The sequence below is a fragment of the Pavona decussata genome, unplaced genomic scaffold (assembly GCF_977016875.1).
Source record: "Pavona decussata unplaced genomic scaffold, jaPavDecu1.1 SCAFFOLD_156, whole genome shotgun sequence".
NCBI classification, from domain to species: Eukaryota; Metazoa; Cnidaria; class Anthozoa; order Scleractinia; family Agariciidae; genus Pavona; species Pavona decussata.
In genome coordinates this window covers 6,777,988-6,801,467 of record NW_028145568.1, presented here as the reverse complement: position 1 = coordinate 6,801,467, position 23,480 = coordinate 6,777,988, and the positions used below count along the sequence as shown (strand labels likewise).

Genomic DNA, 23,480 nt, shown 5'->3' with positions numbered 1-23,480 from the left:
AATTTCTGAGACTAAAGGAATAAAGGAACACACAACTGACAACTTGAGTATTTGGATACCGCTTGTCTGGCAGAAAATAAGGATAAATACAGAAAGCCATCCCTTTGAGAGAGGATTTTCTCTCATGCTGATTACTTATCCAAAGGCAACAACAAAGACTCGTATCGTTGGAATGACAGTAGAGTTTCAGATTGAAATTAACAGCATTGACATTCAGATGAAATTTTGCTTGCAGTGCCGTGTTAATTCATAAGATTTGTTTGTTGACTTCATCATAAGGTTTATTTTTCGGGCTCCACATTGAGTTCACATTTTGTGTCGTTACAACAGAGATAAACAATAATCAAAAACCAGGTTTGAAGAACTTCGCTACACTGCAGAAGTGAGGAGAACAACTTCTATTAAACAAATCAACGGATCAGTTTCACAGTAACCAGGTGAGAATATAGAAATAGATATTTACTGCAGCGAAGAAAACACCCTGCTTTCAAATCGCAGTAAATAGAATCCTTCCAATAAGAAAAGGCAACTTTACTGGCTAAACTTTTATTATTTTTACGGAAACAATAGAAATTCGAATAACACTTTGGCAAGCAACCTTTTCATCGTGTTGCAAACAAGGAAGCCAAGACGTTTTTGAAAGCTCAGTAAAAACTCTTGTTCTACAGTAACACAAAAGAGTCACAAAATTGCAACCAGATTTTAAACAATTTTTTGAAACTTAATACAATCCCATATACTTTAGTCGATATAACACAAGAGTTCCCTGTTTGCCGAAAAAAAGTAAAGTATTTCTTTAAAAGAAACAGAAGTGTTTCTTTCTTTTTCCTTAGCAAGAGCTTTGTGGCTAATTTGCGGCCTGGGAAGCAATAAATTTTCAAAGGCAACCGCACGCGTTTAGCGAGCCTTTAATTTATCGGCCCTGACGAAGATAAACGGAATAACAAGTTCCAAAGACAACCACCGTTGGAAGGAAACGATAAAATTTCACGCCAGTTAGTAAAGCACGACAGTGGGGACGCCCTAAATTAGTAGTAAAATATGAACGTTAGCGACCTTCCAAAACTGTCACGGCAATGACAATGTCAAATGCAAGACGGTGCGAGGGAGAGTATGTTGCAGTATGCAAAGAAAGCGCCTTTTTTTTTTTTTTTTTTTGCAAACTTCAATAACATCTGCGTCTTAAAAAATCATACAATTTGACAAAAGTAGCCTTTACTACTGAGCTTTACAAATCCAACGAATGAACATAAAATATACGATAAAACGATTCATTTGTGTATTGACTATCGTAAAGTTAAAATCGAAAGAAACTCGTGCTGCATGCCGGCTGTAGACGCTTATCAGGACCTCAAGACTATTATAATTTCCATATACACTTATCATTTTTTAATGATAAGTGTATATGGATGATGAAAAGACTCATCCGCAGGACGACGGATGCACAGCCACATGGAAATAAAAAAGTAAAAAAGGCTATTATATTTATTTTGGTGTTTCAAAACAGAAATGTTCTCATTTTTTGAAAAGAAAGATCCTTATCACAAAAACGCTGGGTTGAGACATTAGCTATCATTAGCCTCAACCTTCAGTGCTATAGAAGATAAAACATTACAGCATATTGTACAACCTGTGGTTTCACTGAGTTTTGTAATGAACTTAGGCTTCCCGGAACGTCACGTAGAACTCATATTTTGTTATCAAACGCACATCGTTTTTTGTTTTTGCCTCAACACCTGCTCTCATCTTGTCATTACAATTTGGAGAGAGTTTTGTAGGCTTGACTAAAAGGGAAGTTAATTGAATTAAATTTCTTTCAAAACGTAATTTCATTTCTTTGAGTTTAGTTTCTCTAAGAGATAAAATAAATTGACAAGAAATAAATTGTCAGAAAACGAATCGTAAAGCAAAAGAAGACGGATATTGGTAATAATTAATTTATCTTGTTTGTTATATTAACTAAACTCCCACTGGAGTTTTGAGCATTATCTCAAAAAGCACTTGTCTTGGCACTTATTTGCATTTCATATAGATCGAAACTGAAGCTTGTCGACAGGATTCAACACTATCTTCACCGGTTTTCACAAACTCAGGTAAAAAGTAATTGGTTGCACACAGTGTTCATGTTAGACTAATAGTTTCGAATTTAGTGTCCATAGACTGTTCAGTCCTATTTCGATACCCTATATTCGATACCGGTTATTTTAGTATAATAAAAGTTTTTTCCTTCAATCCTACCCACAAACTAAAAAAAGAACCAACAGACATGGCGGTAACATCACATTGCAAACTATTTTGTCAGTTTGTCTGATGACAGTCAGTGGTAAAGGTCTTGTCTGGGTGTCTCTGCAAATTAGTGCTACAAAGGCATTTTAATAGTAAGGGAATTTATCCCTCTCTGTATTTTCCATTGAGTGTCCTCGTTTCTGAAAGTAGTTTTTCTGACAGGTGATGTTATAATAAATATCCTGTACAAATATCACTAATGCAATTTGTGCCGCGATTGGTTAAAATGCGTCACATGACGCGAGTATGCAGTCAGCACTAAAACTGGAACAAATTAGATTATATCAGATGATATTGCTTGACTGATTTCAGCCGTCTAGTTTCAAACTAGAGTCGCTTGACGGCGATGTACCTGTTGTCTAAAATTTCAAGACGGAGGAACGTTTTGCCGTTGGAACAGATAAGGACACCAACGGACAAGTTTGGCAATAAAACAACTTTGGAAAACTCTATAGAAAGTCAGGCTTCAGCGAAAAGGATAATTAAACAATAACCTATTCTTGGTCTGTTCCTTGAAGCTCAGAGTTTCCTTGCGTTTCGTTCTCAAAAAAAAACTGTTCGCTTGTCGGAACAGAAAATATCTAGGGGATACGCATCAGTGCCGAAAAGTATTAACCTCCTTTAAGTAAACGCATTCAATGGCATTTTTTGAAAATCGTTTTTACGACAAGTTATTTCAGTATTGTTTCATTTGCGTACAAGACTAATTTCGTGTTTAACTGTCAATATTTCTTTAATTTGCTTGGCCGTATCACCTACAAACGGCTTTAAATACCACACGGTTCGTATTGGTGGGATAAGCAGACAATTTTTCAATTCAATGTCTGAAGCAAACAGCCAAACTTATTTTTTTTATTTCTGGCAGCGCCCCAGCATATCGAAATGATGTTTCATTGCAATTATTTCGACTTTTGAATCGGTTAGTTTATCTGTAATTGAGTGCTAGTGCTTGATTGTTTTCCGGTTAGTAACAATGCTGTCTGCGTGGATTGAGGCCTAGGTGGAATAGAATTACCAAAATGGATTCCTTGCTTTCTCTTCAATAATCGCGACATTCGATTTTTCTCCCTCCATTTTGGCTGAGACTCACTACGTCACACAACCTTTATATAACTTATAATTGTGCGAGCAATAGTTTTCTGATTTATAAATTATATGGATCATATCCGTATCTGTTAAAAAGGTTGCTTTTATGAAAATCCCTTAAATGTTACCGAACTCTGTGAGTTGTTATACAATATCGTGATTTGGAAATGTTTCAGCTCCCAGATCAGCCTGCGTTGCAATTGTCAACAGTTCCGTCAGGGTTTTCTGCGCCTTCCGGTTCTTGACCGCGTGGATTTTGGGACGAGGGGGAAAGAAACGGAGAAGGGGGAGGAGAGAGGAGAGGGAGTTTCCTCTTTTTTTCTCTCCCCTCCCCTCCCTCCCCCTCCCCCCCCCCCCCCCGCTTGCTCTCGTTGTTCGGTTTTCGCTCTCGTCCCAACTTTCGCGCGTTCAACCCCGACCCCAGAAAACCTCAACGGAACGCTTGCTACGCAGGCTATTCCCAGATCAATTACTTTCATCTTCTTTCAGTCAAACCCGCCCGGCAGTAATCAGTTTCTTTCTATTCGGGCAAATAAGTTTGGTTTAAATAGTTTAATCACAAGTTTCATCTTTTGTCATCTTTTGTCTTCTATTGGTGGCTTGAAAGCCTTTGAATTAGACACGAAATTCCATTCTTATTATGTTAACATCATTTCACCAATATGCCTTTTGTGCGAGCATGAGTAATTTTGCTATACATCGGTTTAGTTTACTTAGTCCCACTTAACACTGGGTTGAAAATAAGAAAATAGAGAGAAGAAAAGACAAAAGAAAAAAATTTAGCCAATAATTTCCTTTTCGCTAGAGAATGACCATCCGTAATTACTCGAGGAATTATGACAAGCACCCAGTATCCCTCCCGTGATTAAGACGAAATTTTCTCATCTCACAAATGCTCTCTATTAGCATGGAAGGTCAATATCAAAAACAGTTTTTATTCGATGTTGTTCTGTTTCTTAATTAGTATAATGGAGGGTGTGTGTCTGTATGTTGGTTGATTTTTGTTTGCATTGCTTTTAGTTTTAATCTCCTTTCACAGCGACTGCGAACTCATAAAGATTCGTCTTTATACACGTTTAAGAATTTGTATCAGGGAATGCCTTTCAATGCTGGAATAACTTCCGCAGCCACCTCCTCAGCCTGGACCATTCACAACTGAATAGAACTTTACTCTTCTGGCGGTGATTAAATGTAATCGCTGCTTCAAGCGCTGTGAGAACGTAAGTTCAATTCGCAACATTGGGCTCTTTTCTTTGACCGCGTGTTAATCAGATTCTAATATTACTGAATAATACAAGAACTTAAATTAACCATCAAGACCAACTAATCTTCTTTTTTTTCTTTTCAATGTAACGTTAAAAAACTTGCACGCGAGAGGTCGAACCCCAAAACGAGCAAGCAAAACGCCCTGAGCGAAACCAATCGTGATCTAGTCTTCTGAATTAGTCAGGAATGATCATGGCAGTTTATTTTCGCAACCAAAGCATTCAGGCTTAAAGGGGATTTGAACCCATGACCTCTGCTATACCGGTGCAGTGTTCTACCAAGTGTCGGAGCTATCAAGTGAACTAGGAGTATAGTAGTATAGATACCCGCATTCGGTGGTTATGCGATAAAAGTGAAAATATGAAAGTTCATACATTTGAACTACGGAAGAAAGAATGAATAAGTGAATGATCATCGCAGCTATGCACGCAACTAGAGCAGGTGCGAAAAAAAGCCTGAAACCTCTGTTGTTGTTGTTTTTGTTGTTGTTGTTGTTGTTTTTGTTTTTTGTTTTTTTTCTTTTTCAGGCTTTCTTTTCGCACCTGCTTTAGTTGCGTGTATAACTCGATGATCATTCACTTACTCATTCTTTCTTCCGTAGTTCAAATGTATGAATTTTCATATATTCACTTTTGTCTGATCTACTGTTGCGACATAGACTATTTTGGCTTGTAATGATATAGCACATGGTTGTTAGTTAGTTGATATTCATGACAAGGAAACGACACTCCACGCTTCTTGTTTCCGCTTGCTTTGATGGTTTATTTATTCAACAGCTAATTAACTTCACCCTTTTAATTACTATCAGTCACGAAATTCTCTAAGCATAAAAGTTAGCATCCTATATCATCCATTAATCTCTTACGGAAACGAAACCAGCCCACTGAACTTGTAATTTGAGAGTATAATTTTTTCTTAATTTCAAAAAGCTCCACAAAACCCTTCTTTCATGAAAGTTCTCTTCCATAATAGGTTGCCAATAAAAGGCAGTTGTCAGTTCCCTAATGTGAATGAGGGATGGAATAAATGAAAAGGAAAAATATGTCTTTTGGCCCACCTCCCAGCCATTGAGAAAATTTTGTTCTGAAAAATAAAACATAAATGACGTGAAAGTTTTCAGAAAAGACTTTTAAGTCGTTACCCTAAAAGAATTCTCTCATTCGATAGGCAATAACAAATATTCTTTCACTTGGTCGATGTAAGTGTATTTGGGTTACATTTGCAAGGAAAATCGCAGTAAAAGAAAGTAAAAGGTAGATTGAAATCGTGACTTAATATTGAGAAGATAATGGACAGGCGTTGTTATGATACAGCAACGAAGACTGACTTCGCAAATGCAGAACCCATGTAAAGAATTATCTCGATTTTTTTGTTCATATGGATAAGTACTCACGAACGTCTCTTTCAATATGTACAATAACACACGGGATTAATTTTCATTATTTTTTACACATCGTTTAACCCTTTTCCGCCGAGTTGAGGTCTGCGAAAATTAGCCCGCGGAAAAAAAGGTAAAACTTATCCTGATCAAAGGGCGCTTCTCACTCACACAGCAAATGATGGTAATGATGATGGCTAGGATCAGGGAAAGGAAACAGGGAACCTTCATGCTGGCTCGTGGCTGTAGAGTCCGATGCGTCATTCAGGCGCAAATCATTTGGCACCACTAACAGGTGATAGCCGCAACTGCTGGGTGTTTGTGCAGAGGCCCCTCCTTTCTGTCGCCTGCGTTTCTCCTATGCACCTCTTCTCTGTTCTGTTTAGAAACTGTGTCTTTCTCTCCTGCTTGATGAACGCCATCCGCTCCGATCTGAAGCCTCCTGTTGCCATAATTCATGTGGTATTCCAGCCATAGCGAATTGTCTCTTTATAGCTGGTCTTTGTAGCGCTTCCTTGGAGCAACAAGCTTTAGACATGCCGGTATCCTTTATTCTCAGTGGCTAAGGGTCTGGCGCAGCGAAGCTGTAGTTGGAGCAAAAGGGATTCGATACTCGATATGTGTGCCCTCATGTGAACATCTTCGTTAGAGATGTAATCCTACCATTTGATGCTAAAGATGGTTTACAGGCAGCATTGGTGAATGCCCTCAAACAGTATGATTTACCTGCGATGTATGCTCTGCACCGTACAGGAGCATTGGGATGACAACAGCTCTGTACACCTGGATCCTTGTAATGAGGCGCAGAGATCGGTTAGCCAGACATTCTTGGACAATCTGCTAAGAATTGCCACCATCACCAAAGACCTCGACAATCGCCGGTCGATTGCAGTTCCTTTGACAAATTCATGGTAATAGCACGTGCTGTATAATTTGGACCAGAATCACTGTCCTTTTTTTAGTCTTGTACTTGACTCTTCCCAAGTAGATGAAAGGTTGCAAAAATATAAGGCATTAGGGTATGAAGCCTTATTGCAGAAGACGTATTACGTAATAAGAGTTAGCATTCATAGTTATATCATCAAGTAACTCGGTTTACTTCAAAGAAGTCCTTTCATGTGACAAATAATTTAAGCATCTAAGTTGTCTGGTTATTTGTATTTTTAACCTTCTTTATAGCAATTCTTTATTATATTAACCACAAAATAACAATTTCATATTGGATAATCTTGAAAAATATAAAGAGAATGAAAAAAACAGCCAGAAATTCGCTTGCATTTTTATCCTACTTCTTTCAGTAATTCCTGGATGATTACGATCATGTACGCCTCACACAGCAGCACCGAAGGATCTAGACTTTGTATAAAAGTCCTCTTGAATTTTCAAAACATCATTAGTCGCTATTGTATCGCGAATTATTCATCCTGAGTTCACGACACTGTTTAACAGATGTTTTTTCAATTTATGATAAATAGCTTTCAAAAGAAAACGCAAGAAACATTGTTTCCGCAGCGTATACGAAAAGAAGAACTCCCTAACTTCGGTCTCGTTAACCTTAGGCCATTCCTTTCTTCAGGTCATATCACGTAAGTATGCTTTAACTATCTGCTTCGGTAACGTTTATATCATATCGGTGATTACATCTTCAATTTTACCTTATGTCAAAGTGCATCAGTCCAAATGAACTAAATGTATTTCAAGCACTGTGCTACAAAAGAACACATTAGTTAAAAATAGCATAAAGCGAATTTCAAAGCTGAAAGTGTTAAATATTACACATCCATATGACACATACAAATCTGTTTGTTCGATAGGGCGCCGAAAACGGACGTCTTTGAACCTTTCAGGAACATTTACTTTATAAACCAGACTCAAGCTGGATAAAGAAAAAGATAAAGGCCGCAAGTATTATACTTCGATATAATATGTAAATTTAAACACATTTGTTAAGGTGAATACAGAAACATTTGTATGATAAAACTGCGTGCGAAAAAAATCAATTGCAGTAGACAGTTATTTTAACGAACCGAAATGCTCAATAGATTATACTTTTTCCAGGTTGTTATAATGTATCACGCATCTTTGCCCTCTAAATAATGCGCAGTTTGAGGAAAAGTAAGGCTACCACGAAGTAATAAGTACATTTTATATTTTTGGCGTCTACGGGTTTCGGGTCGGTTCTAAATGTACATAAAAAACTGAAATTGAAATAGATAAATAAGGGGGCTTCCATGAGATGCACTGATCGATAGAAGGCGAGTTATCAGAGTAGTCATAATTGAAGATGCACGTGAATTTTTTTTTTATTTTCCCATAAATTTTTACAGTAACGCATGGTCTACACTGGAAAACTACACATCGAACAACTTAAAAGGAGACCTTCTAGATTTGCTGAATTCCCAAAAAGCAGAATCGGATCTCCAGTCCGGCTTTCGCGGCATATTCTCCAACCGAGTGAATAAAATTAACGTGACGAAAATAATAAAAATAAATCCATAGAAAACAAGTTCGACTGAATGCAATGAAAATTGGGCTGAGAATTCAATAAAAACCTAGCCGAAATGGTGATTATAACATCTTAAGGCGAACTTCGTGTAGCGCATGGCATGGACTGCCTATGGCAACTGAAACAAATAGACACCTGTCTTCTCGCCTTCCAAAAATAGTCTTAAAAAACCGAAACTCGAGATATTTGGAATTGAAATATCAAAGGGACCTTAAGCGTTTGTTCCAATCCATGCACAGGTCTTAGCGACATACTCTCTTGTCATTCATTGCTAAAGCACTTCATGATTTCCTACACTGGATACAGCAAAACGAAGGAACGGTATTTGTACATAACGAACAGTAAGTTGTCATCCAACAGGTTCAGCAAGGTTTCACAAATAAACTCATCACTGAGTTAAACAGTGTGTCAGAGGGAAATAGCTTTCTAAAAAACCGTGGGGATGCGTCGGTAATGGAATGAAAACGAATGTTTCGTGCCACCGTAAAGATCTACAAAAATGTAAGAGAAAAACTTTATGTAAATAGCCAACTTTTTAAAAGGAATATTAGTTAGCATCTTCATAAAAAGTAAAAATAATAAAAGTAAAAATTCCCTTGTGGTAGCTATTACATACGCTTCTAGGTACTATTAAATGCATCAGAGAGTATACCAGAAAGGACATCATAAAATCAATTAGTTTGCCCACACCCACCATTGGACGCTTTTTAGGTGACAAGTCAAGTCAGATTACCAATTTCACGCAAAAGGTGAGGGGCGCTTGAGTGGCAAATTTCGTTGGTTGGTTTAGTTGTAAAAAGAGCGGATTTTGTGGACCTTTCTGACGCATGCAACTCGTAGATGTATAGAATAATTTTCTTCGTAGATTTATAACAGGAAATCTTGCGCTCTCGGCTTCATTTATCAAAAGAAAAGATGAGGACGTCTAAAAATGAAATACCTAGCGGAGGATGATCTTATAAAACAGATGACGGCCTCGAACACTAATTTACCATCATAACGAGGCAAATTAACGTTTCAGGCCCTATCGTGTTCGGCGGAGATGGCGAAAGGCTCGCTCGAGACGTTTCGAGATACATCGCGTTTCTGAGTAGACAAAATCCTCTGTAGAATGCAAGCAATTTGTTTTTTAAATCCGGTGCGCTCCTTATAGATTGCCGACACCCAATACTCGTGCTGACATGCGGCGTAATTGTAAAAGAAGAAAGTGACAACTTGAAAAAACCCTCAAAGCAAACTGAGAACTCTCACCGTGATCAAAACATTTGATTACAGCGATTGAAACACGCGATATTGCACACATACTGGAAATGAAACCATCCAAGTAGGTAATGTAGAGCGGTAGATGTAATACTAACCGTTGTTCAAATCGTGAACAATTTGTGAAGCTGATTAGAATATAGAGTAACTTTGTGCGCCATAAAACGATAAAAACACTTCAGACGTTTCGAGTCTATTGACCATTCATGACAGTTCTAACGCCATTCTCTGTGCACTGATGAAGAATCTGAGAAGAACTGAAACGTCTGTGGTTTTTTCATCCTTCTATGGCACACAAAAGTCTTTCATTTCTTTTACAGTACCAACACTGCATAACATCTAAGCTGTTCTATGTCTTTAGATCGCGGCGAGCTAAAATATAGGAGAAAGGACTGTCGGATCAATGTATTTTCGCTATCGCTATCTTTCAGTATTTACAACTTTGATGATTTTTTTTTTTCTCAGTCCATGTCCAGAAATGTATTGTTTTTCTATTTTTTCCCTGGAAGGTAGTGGGTTTTATGTGAACCTTACTTGGTATAACTAAAACAGGCTTCACAATTCAGGTACGGTAGCCAAATTCGTTTCCACACCCCACAGCACCACTCTGTTTCTTTGGAAACTCGTCCCTTTAACTTTTAATACTTTTTTGCAATACATCTGGGCTGCATTAGTCTGCTCATTCTGGTTTACTCTTGGTGCCGGGATAAACATTATACGAAAACAGCATAAGTTAATCGAGAACAGGATATTTGAGCATAAGTTCTGATTATACCTTTGTCGCGCGTAGCCAAAACAGGAAAGACGGGAAAACTAATTAACGTGCTTAATTAATGTGGATAGTTGTCCTCGCTCAGTTGTTATTACAATTGCTTTTGTATTTATGTCTTTGTCGCCAGTAAAACCAGCAAGAACTGAAATTAAAGTAAGATAAATTTTCCTTCTAGATAACAGACCTGAAATACAGCTTCAAATACTCGAAGATGTTGAAATAGTACTGTACAGGCCCGCAAATGATCCCGGCCCGCAAATGATCCCCGGACGGGATATGATCCCCAAATTGTACCGCAAATGATCCCCGGACCGGAAGTTATTTTAATAAAATGTACTGCAAAAATGAAGGAATGGCCTGGACTCCATGCCAGTTCACGGATATATGAGGAAAAGACAAATTTCACAGGCTTTTATAACAACAATAAAAACCGGTAAACGTACTGTGCTAAAAGACAAAATTAACCTGGCAATATTTACTTTTTGGACAAAAAATAAAAGCTATTGATTTTAACGTGTCAGTTTCGGAGATTATGGAACCTTTGATTTGAAAATACATTTTCCTACACAATTCGCTCTTCAAGATTTTAAATACTCTGTTTTAGAAATGTTAGATAAGATACTTAACTTTTAAAACGAAATTGATTTTTTCTCCTTGATCTAGGTCGTGCCATTAACAAACTTTATCGGAACCCTTTCGACAGTCCAACATACGCTTAGGTGGCTCAACCTCAAGCTGTGAGCGATTATCACTTGTGCAATAGCTGTCATTGCGAAAATATGATAGTTTGTATGGGAATATTTACGATCGGGTTTACGAAGTAGAAATACTGTAAAGTTCTTAATAAAAGTGACATCCCTTGCTTCTAAGAACTTTACAGTGTTTCTACTCCCTAAACCCGATTATAAAGTGCAATAGTGGTCACGGCGCAAATATGGGAAAACATTCCCATACTTGGGCCGTGACCCTATTGCACAAGAGACCGTCACAAGATGATCATCGCTCACAGCTTGAGCTGGACCACCTGTGCACGTGGGATTCACTTGCGAAAGCGACAGCTATAACAGAGTTAGGGCCTGATTACATGAGCCGGGCTGGCCCGGTTAGCCGGGCTGGCTCGGTTTGCCGGGATCTCAACACATCGGTTAAACACACGAAAATTTAACTTCGCGATTACATGAAAAATTTTCAGGCCGGTTAGCCGGGATCCCGGTATCGCGTTGCCGGGATCCTAACCGGGCTGAAAATTTTCCATGTAATCGCGCTTGCCGAGCCAGCCCGGCTAACTGAATCAACAAGATGACAGCGTGCACATCATTACGCGTGCTCACTGATGCCCCTGCTCTCTGTAAACATGGCGGCAAGAACCACGAGGGATTCCACTACGAATGCAAAATTTAAGTGGACGAATGGAATGATTGACGACCTTCTTCGTTCGCTTGGTCAGTTTAAAAGTAATATGGAATATCGCAACGTGGACTTCAATGCTGATAAAACCAAACAGTATGAAGCCGTAAAAGATGCCATGGCGAGAAAGTACTGCGCTATCGATGTAAGCTTCTTTGGGCCAGAAACCACTTCTCCCATTTCGGAGGAAATTGAGGAATCGGAGAAAGAAGAGCTGCTTAATATAGAAAATAATGCATCAAAATCAGTCGACGCTTTCTAGTTGTAGCCTCTATTTTGAAAAACATCTTTATAAAATTGCCGCCAAAGTCCGCCCCAAAACTGAGCTCGCCCCGGGCTGGCTCGCCTCATATAATACAGGGCTGGAAGTCATCCCGGCAAAACCGAGCCAGCCTGGCAAACCGGGCCAGCCCGGCTCATGTAATCAGGCCCTTAAGTTCGTAATTCAAACGAGGTTTCTTTGGGAAAATGGTGCGGTTGAGTTTACTGTTTGCCATTAAATCATCATTAAACAGGCAATTCAATTTCAGTCTTCTTTTTTTAAAAAAAAAAAACTTGCTGAAGTCATCAATGACCCGCTTCTTAATTTTTGTTGTGTTTGCATAGAGTATTTAAATTCTCTTCACCGCTTGTTCTCATTTGATCTTGGGTTTCACAGATGTATCGAAAAAATAACCAAAACAAAAACAGTTTCAATGGACTTGTTTAATATTTGCTCCAGTTAACGGCCTTTCGGTTGCCCGGTTAAGATTCATTTCGTATTTTTAGGCCTATTTAAAAAAAAATATAGGATTTTCGTACAATTCATACCCATTTTTGGCGTTGTAATCGTACAAGTAAAAAATATACATGTATGTTCCAGTTTATAGGACAATTGTTTTTTTTTTTTGTTGCACTAAACAGCTAAATTGTAATTTTTAAACTAGTAAAATTTGTATGCAAAGCGTTTAAATAAAATGATTGTTGCGTTATAAGAAAAAAACATGAAGTATATAAAGTTTAAATGCAATGTCCAAATTCCCGAGTCCATTCCATTCTATAATTGTTGATGAGGCGACCAAATCCGGTCGGGGATCATTTGCGGTCCAATTTGGGGATCATTTCCCGTCCGGGGATCATTTGCGGTCCAATTTGGGGATCATTTCCGGTCCGGGGATCATTTGCGGGCCTGTACAGTACCCAAGAAAAATATGATGCCTGATTGGCTGGTCATCGGTAATAACTGAAAGAAATAAACAGGATATTCTGTATTGGGTCGACGGCATTGACTGAAAACGCTACGTTCCTAGAATGGGAGTCAGGTTTTTAAAAGTGGCTCAGAAGTCAGAGGAAGCTTCATCTAAATAAAGGTGAACGCTTAAAATTAGCAAATAGAAAATAAATACGATCACTGAAATCAGGTCTAAAAGCAGTTAGTGGACGCACCAGCTGCAGGCAAGTGCATTCAACCGCTTTTATATACCTATTAAAAAATGCAACCATTTTCTTAAAGGGCATAAGACAACCATCTTTCATTCGGTTTAAGTGGCTGCGTCAGAACACAAAATTTACAAAGTTACTTACGACTGCTAAGAAAATGCCAAATCCAACCTTGTGTGATATTTTTAACATTTCTTGAATGAATAAAGACTTACTTAAACTAGAAATCCAAATTCGTGTTTTCTCCTAAGATTTCTTGAAAGCTACTACGAGTTTGAAGAGACTATTTTGTACTTGCCGTTAACTTCGTAATTTTGTCGGCTTCTTTTCAATCTTTATACATTTTATTGAGTGACATTTGACTGCTTAAACAAAACAATTTCGCTGCTTAGTCGCTTTTATGTAAAGCGTGAGTGACTTCTCGGTGCTGTGGCTTCTTTCAGTTGATACTTAAAAAATAACTTTTCCTTACCTCTAAATATTTCGTAGATCCAGGACAGCTTGTTTTGCAAATCCACTTTGATCGCTAAAGTGGACAAGATACTGAGGCTACTTTTTCACTTCGCGGTAAAACAGGTTAAACAATATTGGTCGAACTTGTAAAGTACTCGACTGAAAAAGTCGGTTAGAGAAGGCAAGAAAAGCTGCAGGTTAAACTTCACTGAAAAATCTAAATCAGTTGAACTTAGCAAGGCGAACTTTATTCTATATTCCATATTCTATATACTATTATTTTCTGCATGCTGCTAAAAAAATTATGGTGCACGCTCCGGCTCTATATATGGAGTATAAGAAACAACATAAATGTGATTTTTTTTTTCGCTGTTTTCGGGCTTTTTTATTGGTTAAAGGGGAAGTATCACGAAAATTTGCTGTCATTTCAAAACCCAAAAATGTTTGACTGTCAACAGAAACAACGAAATAATTGTCAAGTTTGTTAAAAATTATCACCCCAGTGCAATAAAACTGTCGATTAGTGCCTCTGGCCAGAGACAGAGTAGGCCGGTTTGGATTGAAATTTGAAAAATATTAGGCTGATGTTTTTCAAGTTCTTGCATTTTTGTTTCCAAAATGCGCTAGAATAGATCACAAGTTGTTTCTTTCAAGAATTGAGTTGATTTCGTTCCTCTCGTCATTCTAGGACGTACAACGTGACGTACAAGTCATTCTTTTTTTTTTTTCAGTCTACAGTCGTTTTCCTCTAATCGCCCTTTTATTAAACGGGAGATACAGTAGACCACTCAACGGGTGTTATCGTAAGGTATCGCGTGAAAATTTATATGGGTGATACAGATATTACGTCAATTTTGCCTAAGAGCGATGATTGGGGTATGACCCCATAGCTCAGTAGACAATGAGATCGCGATCGAGTACAGTGAGCACTCATTTTGACCGTGGAGCAAATGTGTGTTGGTTGTGACTTGCAAGTGAGGAAATTGGTGACAAAATGCTGTCCTACTTACCTTTTACCTATTGTTAGTCAGTTGTAAATAGCGTTTGTTTTGTTGGTGTTGTTGTTTCTATGGTATACCGATGTTTGATGTTGAATTGTAATTGCGTGTATGGCTCTGTTGTGTTCAACAAAATCTAAGAAAAATAATAAGAATCGATCAGGTTGAGGTAACAGACTAACGGTCACTCGGACATATCAGAATTTGCCTAAGGTGGCTCTACACTATTTCTTCAGTTTTCGCTGGTAGTGATATATATTTTTCTTCGTTCTACTTCTTTCAGCCCTGTTAAAATATCTGGGTTCAAACATAGTTTCGAGTACCTAAGTCTTTTCAGCCTAAAACTGGCCTTGTTTCGCGCACCAGCATAATGAAAATTCCGGTATAAGTTAGAAAACTGTGCTCGCTCGCGCCATTTTAGTACCCAATCGACACACGCCAAATAATTGTATGAAGTCATCTTAAACCAAGATCGTGTAGGTACTGTACATAACGACCCGCGAAGCAGAACTTTATGCCACTTCAAACGATGTGCAACTGTTGGGCTTTCAATAATATAACAAATCTTCATTTATCCACTCTAGTGATGAATCAGACTTAATCATCTACATTATCACTGCCATCAGTTGAAGTTATCGGTGTCCTAAATTCATGAAGCTGAAGTACCTTTTTTGCGGGCAGAATGCGCAAACTGAGAATCAAGGACGGCCTCGCAGTTTCAAGGAAAAAAATCGATCTGGATGCCTGGAATAGGCTACTGGGTGTAAGCTTCAACAGACTGTACAACCTGACTGACAGACAACCACGGAGAAAACGAATTCAGTTCAGATTCTTTACGTGCAAGAAAACACCAAATTCTTTTGGAGAATAATCTTATCTTGCAATATAATAGAGCCTAGACCCTAACCCTAACCCTAACCCTATTTGAAATAAGAAATAACTTAAGACCCTCAAACGATTCAAAAACTTTTAAGTTATTCTCACATAGATCGCATGCTTGATTACAAAGTTCCCTACAAGTCGAGCTCAGAAATTTGTTTTCGGGGAGGAAAAAAAACAACAGGTTCTTGGAGGAGCACGGAGCACGAGCAACAGGAGGAATAATGGCTCATCCTTCGTGCCTTGGCTACTTCACAGAAATAAGAAACGAATGACATTGAGAAAGTCTACTTAGGGTAGAGCCTGACCATTTAAATACGGCACGTTACAGTTTACATCAGCAGATTTAATGGTAGAAACACGCACATGGGAACCGTGCAGATCCTACCGGCGTTTACAACAGCCATAACGATATGAATGAGACAAGAAAATAATCTCAAAACTGAAGTTGCTATGCTAAAGTTAAGGGTGAAAATTTTCTCCAAATCTCGTTTCCAGAAGTCGGTTTCAAACATGTGCGAATACCAATTCACCCACTAAGTATGCTGGCTAGTTTAAAGAGTTTTGATCATTCCGTGACCGATTATTTCCAACATTTTCAGCTCATCATTGAATATCACCTTCCCACGGGGTTCTGTATTTCAAGAATGATGTTGATCATACAGATGAAAGCACTTGAAACATGGTTTCCTGAAGGGAAATGTAGATTACGGAAATAGTTATTACTAATGAAACAAAGAAGCCACTTCTAATTTTCACAACAAAAGCCAAACAGAAAATAGTCGTGAAAGAAGTAAACGTCCTGGGAAATTAGGACGAGAATTTGGACAAAAATTTTCAAAGATACTATTTATTCTAATGAAGCTTTGTGTTTTTCAATGAAAATTTCAATTCTATGCAAAACATGTGTTTTTGCTCATGACTCTCAAACTTTCTTGCTTTTAAGCCCTTGTTGTTTATCTCGCTTCGTCCGTAAACAAATATTTCCAAGTGGCATTTTTATCTAGCATCTATAACCGTGACATCAAATTTTCATATTGCTCCTGCAGAGAAAAAGAAAGTAATATATTTGTTGACAGGCAAATGACAAGATAAAACGCATCGTGAAAATTACTCGTAAGTGTCGCCTGCAGCTGTCCGCGTGCAAATATAAAACACTTTAAGGCTTTTTCTCTTCTTTGATCTCCCGAAAAAAAAAAAGAAATTCAGAGGCTTTAAGAGTGATTGGTTTTGAGAAGAAAGATCAGATCCCTTTTCTACTCTCTCAATTGAGCTTGAAACAGTGAATCTCCTTTCAGGGAAAAGAACAAAACAAAATAGTGACCGCGATCAATGTTAAGTAAGTGATGCGGACATGATGTACTTTTCAGAAAAAGGTAGATATCTTAAGAAGCAGAGGTGTGTACTAAGTTTTAAAATATTGATGACTTGAAAATTTTTTTCAACAGGATTTTAATTGAATGATTCCAAGTTCTTTTTCGTGGCAAGACGGTTTTTGTGATCAGCCGTTACTGAACAACAGGGTGAACCGTATTTATCCCAAGCATATACTCAAGCTTCAAAACCGTCACTGAACTCCGTTTACACGACTTCGCCGTCAGATGGGTAATCATTCGGCACTAAACAGCACAGAATCTCGTTTCACCTTGGTACAGATAACAGAATACACTATTTTCAGTGTGGTGTTTCTCATTAGTGTGGTAGGAAACATTCTAGTGTGCTTGGTGATTTTTAGCACACCACGCATGCGAACTACCCGAAACTATCTTCTGGTGAACTTGGCAGTATCAGACCTAACTGTAGCGCTGCTTTGTATACCATTTGATGTTGTTCTGAAGATCACCGACCCTCACTGGCCCTTGGGAGCTGCCATGTGCAATATACTGTGGCCTGCCATGACTTTGGTGACTAATTGCTCATCATCAACGCTTGCCGCCATAAGTATGGACAGGTAAAAACAGTTTGTTCATGGGATTTAAAGACAGTATTAACAATAACAGATGTGATGTATGGCCAAGTCTGCATATTCTTGATGAGGGCGATCTACGTTTGACTGTGTGTTTCTGATTCGTTTCTAACCACCCTCAAAGCATTTTTTGACTGAAGCCTAAAGTAATTTCCTTTGAATTTGCCTTAAATCCCATGACACAGTTTGGCCGTTTCGATTAATTTATCCATTTGCATGCCTCGTGTTTTTGGACACCTACCACGTAGTTGTTATTAGCCTTCGAAATGTAGATAACATGAAATCTGTCAGTTTTACGAAGTTCCTTCTCGGCTCCGTCTTCTAAGTATCAATTTCAATCAAATCTTCATTTGTTTATTCCTCTCTGAATTTAAGTACCAGACGCTGAACCTTTAAGGGGAGGTTAAACGAATTACGGGCAATACTTAAAGCCAAAGAAAATTTCAAGTTTGAACACTTAAAAAGATCAGATTTGCTTGTCAAAGCAATCATAATAAAACCTTTATATGCTGAAATTATTTACACTAATTTGTTTTATCTACAAAAAAAATTAAAGTGTCTTTATTGACGGGAAACCATGAAGACTAATGGAAATAATTAAATTTGTGGAAATTTATTTTCCACGAGACGTCAATGGAACCGACAACTGTATGTTCAGTATAAAGGCTGATCAATAGCAAACTACTTTCTGAAAGTTTCTTGGGCATAATAAGGAAAGTTTTGACAACTGAAATAATATCCTGAAACATAACTAAAAAAGTCGTTCAAAGGATTCCGAAACATAACAAACATTAATTTTGGAGGATTCTCCAAGCCACCCAAGGCATTCTATGGTTCTTGTATGTTTTCTTGAAGAGAAACATATAATTTAAAGTAATTGCAGATTCAATACGCCCGGAAAATTAAGGATTTATGGGATTCGAATCAAACTAAATGACCATTGCGAATATTGGTACAAATGTTCGTCCGCTGAATTTTAAAGCCATACGTGGAAAATGGTAAAACAACCCTTTTACGTTTGTTAGTTTGTTTGTTTGTTTTTTTGTTTGTTTGTTTGTTTGTTTGTTTGTATGTTTGTTGGCTTATATGTGTTAACGTTGTTTTAGTCTCTTTTTGTTTCAAATACTACAAATTTCATCAATCATTTTGTTTTTCTCTTAGATACCGGGCTGTTGTACATCCCTGGAAGACCCGCTTCACCTCACTCCAGACAACTGCCATTATCGTGTCCACGTGGTCAGTATCATTCATACTTGTGCTTCCATACGCACTGGCGCTTAAAATTCAAAATGGCTACTGTGAGGAAGACTGGTCACACCCCACCGCCGTGAAGGTTTACACTATGGGGCTGTTTATTTTTCAATTTGCTCTTCCACTTTTGATCATCACTTTCGCCTACATTATGGTTGCAAAGAAGCTGCGTAACCAAGCCGCCCGTATTGCAAGAAATCGAGACACAAATAATATCCCCACATCGGATGGGAGCCCGGACAGAAATGTTCATCTCTTGCAGCCGGCTAGCGAGGTGTTTTCCATATCATTCCATCCTGAACGGTGGTTTTCAGAAATCCACAAAAATATTAGTGATCCTGCAAAGCAAGAACTTGTTGTATCGACTGCTGATCCGATCGCAAACAACAGATCGGAAGTTAAACGGTTGAGGCGGACAACTAAGGTCATGAAAATGCTTGTGACCGTTGTTGTGTTTTATGCTATTTGCATGCTGCCTAATCAGGTGGTGTGGTTGTGGTACGAGTTTGGCAATGCCCAAAACTGGCCACATTTTCACAAGCTTCTCACGTTCGGCAGCATCATGGTTTATATAAATAGCTGTGTGAATCCGCTTCTATACGCCGGCATGAATGAAGACTTTAGAAAAGGTTTCAGCAAGTTATTAGTTTGCAAATGGAAGAATCCGTCTAGGACACGTGTTTAAAAGAGTTACTGTCTTGCAGTTTTCAATATTTTGGATGCTTGTTGTTAAACTGCAGCCGAACTTCACTAATGAGCAGCCTTAAGGCCACTGACCAAGTAACTGTCAAATACGACTATTAAACACGAGGTGTCCTTAAGCCGGGAACTGAGAAGGGTGGCAGAAAATGGATTCTTGGCCAATATACTGTAAACTGAATTCTGTTCTTTACCAGCCATCAGTGTGATTTAATGGTAATATATGTCTGTTCAATCGGTTACCCTACCAGATCTAAGGAAGGTTGATTGTTACGGCTGAAATGAAAGAAGACTGGAAGAAAGGTCAAATGAAAATAAATAATGAGTTCAACTGTCAAAACTGCAGAAATAAACAGAACGGCTTCGGGGCCAGATAAAACTATCCTGAAGTGTCCATCATCGACGGGCGTGGGTAAATTACGAAGGCACTGATAAAGCTGAAGATGAAACCAGTTCCGTAAAACTGCTTCATTCTGTAATGTGATTCGATGGCAATTCGTGTGGTTTCATCTGCGACCGGTCTTTGCAAGTGAATTTGAGGAAAAGTGTTGACTTCCATGAAGCAAATTCTTAGTCCAAGACTGTGTTGTAGGGAGAACTGTTTTCCAGAGAAGACTTACAGCACTGATGTACGAAGAGATTGAAAAAAACGTAAAAAGAGAGAAAACTCGTTACTCTAATGCAAGAAAAAAGAAACTGATCTGTATCAGTTCGAACAAAAACGTATCATTGACTGCTGTATAAAGTGTACAGATAAACAGCTCAATCATAAAATATAAAGTATAAGAGTATAAAAGTGATGATCATGAATCTGGGCCTTACCTGACAACAAAAATGTGATTTCATACTGATACATTATGCAAATTTAAGAACATTTTATTTATGGTAGGGCATTATGTCTAGTAAAAAACAATGGCCGTTTTTGCACTAGAGGACGCATAATTATATTATTCTGGACAGACTTGGGCAAAAATTTGTTGTTCGTCTACAGTAAAAAGCTTTCAAGCCACTAACCAGTCTTTTTAAAACAAATCAGATTTCGAAAGCTAAATTAACTATTTAATGTTGGGTTATTTGGGGGCTTATTTTTATTTAAAAGAAATTTGCGCTGTACTGTTATTGATAACTTAAAACCATTATTTTCGTCTTGACAATACAAGAAATATTTCAATCAAGATAGACATTCTGAAAATAATAAGCTAAACTTTCATTCCACTTGTCTTCTTCTTTAACTTAACTGTCGAAAAGTACGCTCAAAAATTTTAATTTAGTTAAAATTTAACAAATAGACCTTTCAGGTGAATTTGCCGCCATTTTGAAGGCAAGGATTACAATGGTTTTTAGGAGTCAGACGATAAACAATTTCCCTGTAATCAATTTCAGAAATATTTAAGTATTGCAGACTGAAGAATTTACTGTCAAACTTGAAGATTTCAGATGTTGGCGACGCCACATTGTCACATTTAGCTTCTTAGTCCAATTGTCTCTAAATTTAGAAAACCGGTCGAAAACAAAAAAATGCCTACCCTGTATGATTGAATTTTTAGCCACTCTAAACAACAACCGATTAATTTTGCACAGTCGACAAAAAAGATTCAGCGAAAAGAAATGCAAACGGCATCTACATTCTACAGTAGTTATTTAATGATACGAGGGATAAATAACCATTTTTAGGCCCCCAAAGGGCTCAATTGTTCATGAATTTCGCATATATATTTTTTACCTTTCTTTGTGGCAGCCGATATGACATTCGTATTCCAAAAATGATTTCTTCTTAAAGGTACAGAATCGATAAGGGAAAAGTCGAAAAGAAAACTTTACTTACTAAAAACCTAAACGACTTACCTCGAAGGATCGGACATCTCGTGATGAAAATGAAATGTTTGCCGTGCAAAACGTGATAGCTCAAGATGTCGTGACACTAGTTTCCAGGAAAACCTGCGAACTAAACAAAAGTGACATTGCTTGGGAATTTGTGTGGGTTTTTGTGGAGCTAGTGTAAGCAATCCTGCAACGCTCAGTGTAATTTGATTGGCAAATCCGAGAAGGATATTCGAGGAAACCTGAACTCAGCACTGAAAGTGTGGGATTCCCACTTGAGCATCAGGCAAGACTGCTGCCAGCAAGAGCAGGTTGGTGGATTCTTCTTGTACTTTAAGTAAGTCTTGACTAACCCTTTCAGTCCCGGGAGTGTGCTATTTTTTTCAATAAATGTATGGCAATAAATAGTCTGAACCACTTACTTTCCGTGTACGGAGATGCCATAAAATATCTACTTTCTTGAGAAACTATGTCTTCAGGCTCAATTGTCACGTGATGCACAGACGGTTGTTGTTTGTTCGAGCTTGTGCACGAGCTCGAAATCCTGTGGTTTTATCGCTTCATGGGTTTTTTTTCCGTGCCATTTTCCTCTGCAGAAGCCCCCAGTCTGGAATCATTAAGCTGCAATGTATGTAGAGGTAAGCCTCTGAAAGAAAACAGAGGTGAGAGATGGTTTTATGCTGACTGAGTCGCCAAACATGCTGTGTTGCAAAGATAGAGGCCCACGAGTGAAGTTGTCTCTCTGGCCGTTTTTTGGATGGATTTCAGGACCCACCAAGGCAATTTGGGCGAGTTTGGAGAAGGAAAAAGCTCAATGGATTCGATATCTTGCTGGTGGTACTGGGTGGTTCGACACTTACAAAAAAAAACTATGAAATGAAAAGAGGAGGAGTTCTACCCTCGCGCTATGGCTGATTCACTTAGACGAATATTCCTTCCTCTCTGTTTCATGTTACATATTAATTCGATTACTCAGAACGCTGTTGTACGTTCGATCCTAAGTGAATTAGACTCTCCGTGTTGAGTGAGCGACCCCTTGATCTTAGTGATGTAATGTGAATAAGCTGTGCTATTTCGTCCGCTGTCACTGTGGGTTCGCCAGTGGTGTAGTGGTTATCACATCTGCCTGGAATGCAGGAGACCGGGGTTCGACTCCTCGCACGTGAGCCGTATTGCTACACACGAGCCGCAACCTTTTATGTTTCTAGGGACTACATCGGAACTTGATCGTGACAAGTCTTGCAAACAGTTATAAGGAAGAGCCAAGTGAAACTTTCTCTTCTTCTACTTCCATAAGAAGGTAAATTATTATCATCCGGGTGAGTGAGTCCTGAAAAGGACTGTTTGAGATGACATTGACTGACGTTTCCATAATCTGAGCGGGAGTCATCATCAAAGTCAAGTAAATTGTCTGTGAAGGTTTCTTATTTCAGATCAAGGCTCGTCAGACTATCATCAACATCAAGAAAAGTGAAAAGAAAATCAATCACTTGGTCTGCCGCCCCTTTAGCTCAGTTGATGAGAGCACCCGAATGCAGAGCGAAGGAGGCCGTTGGCTCGAAGCCCGACCCTATCACCAACCAGGGTTTTAAAATAACTGGAAAGAACGTGCTGGCTGTGGTTAACACCTTGTGTCAGTTCAGACCATCGCATCATTAGACGGTGACGTGGCTGGACCATCTCGCTGTTCGAAAAGAGTAGGGGACATAGTCCACGGGGAGTGGTACAGTCTTTTATTGGGAACTACAGTAGTTGCAAGCTGTTGCATATGCTTGCAAATCAGTCTGTCGAAGCTAAAACGCTAACCTGAAAAAAATGCACAAACATTTCTGCACAACTAGTGCGATGGCGGACTCCTGTAAGCTAAGAATTTTACGGCAAAAGGAGTAAATTACTTTCGATTATTTATTGATCGGGCACACGGTTAAGAATTGTCTGTGTTGAGTCATTGTTATGACCGTTTAATCTCACGTTCGCCCTGCCAACACCCTCTTACTCACAAACGGCATCATATACAACCCTTTCCTGTGTCA

General features: G+C 38.4%; 1 protein-coding gene and 1 long non-coding RNA gene across 2 annotated transcripts; one reads left to right on the top strand and one right to left on the bottom strand.

Annotated features, from left to right (window-relative positions):
* The first annotated feature begins 4,460 nt into the window (after nt 1–4,460).
* Nucleotides 4,461–19,624, top strand: LOC146465585 (orexin receptor type 2-like). Its single transcript, XM_085128634.1, has 3 exons — nt 4,461–4,592; nt 17,159–17,661; nt 18,838–19,624. Exons 2-3 carry the CDS (start codon nt 17,312–17,314, stop codon nt 19,610–19,612), a joined length of 1,125 nt encoding a protein of 374 aa, XP_084984760.1. The 5' UTR covers nt 4,461–4,592; nt 17,159–17,311; the 3' UTR covers nt 19,613–19,624.
* Nucleotides 19,625–20,161: 537 nt separating this feature from the next.
* On the bottom strand, nt 20,162–22,130 carry LOC146465584 (uncharacterized). Its single transcript, XR_014868281.1, has 3 exons — nt 21,870–22,130; nt 21,472–21,571; nt 20,162–20,250 (listed from the first exon to the last, which is right to left on the bottom strand). It is a non-coding gene; the product is annotated as an uncharacterized LOC146465584 (long non-coding RNA).
* Between the last annotated feature and the right edge of the window lie 1,350 nt (nt 22,131–23,480).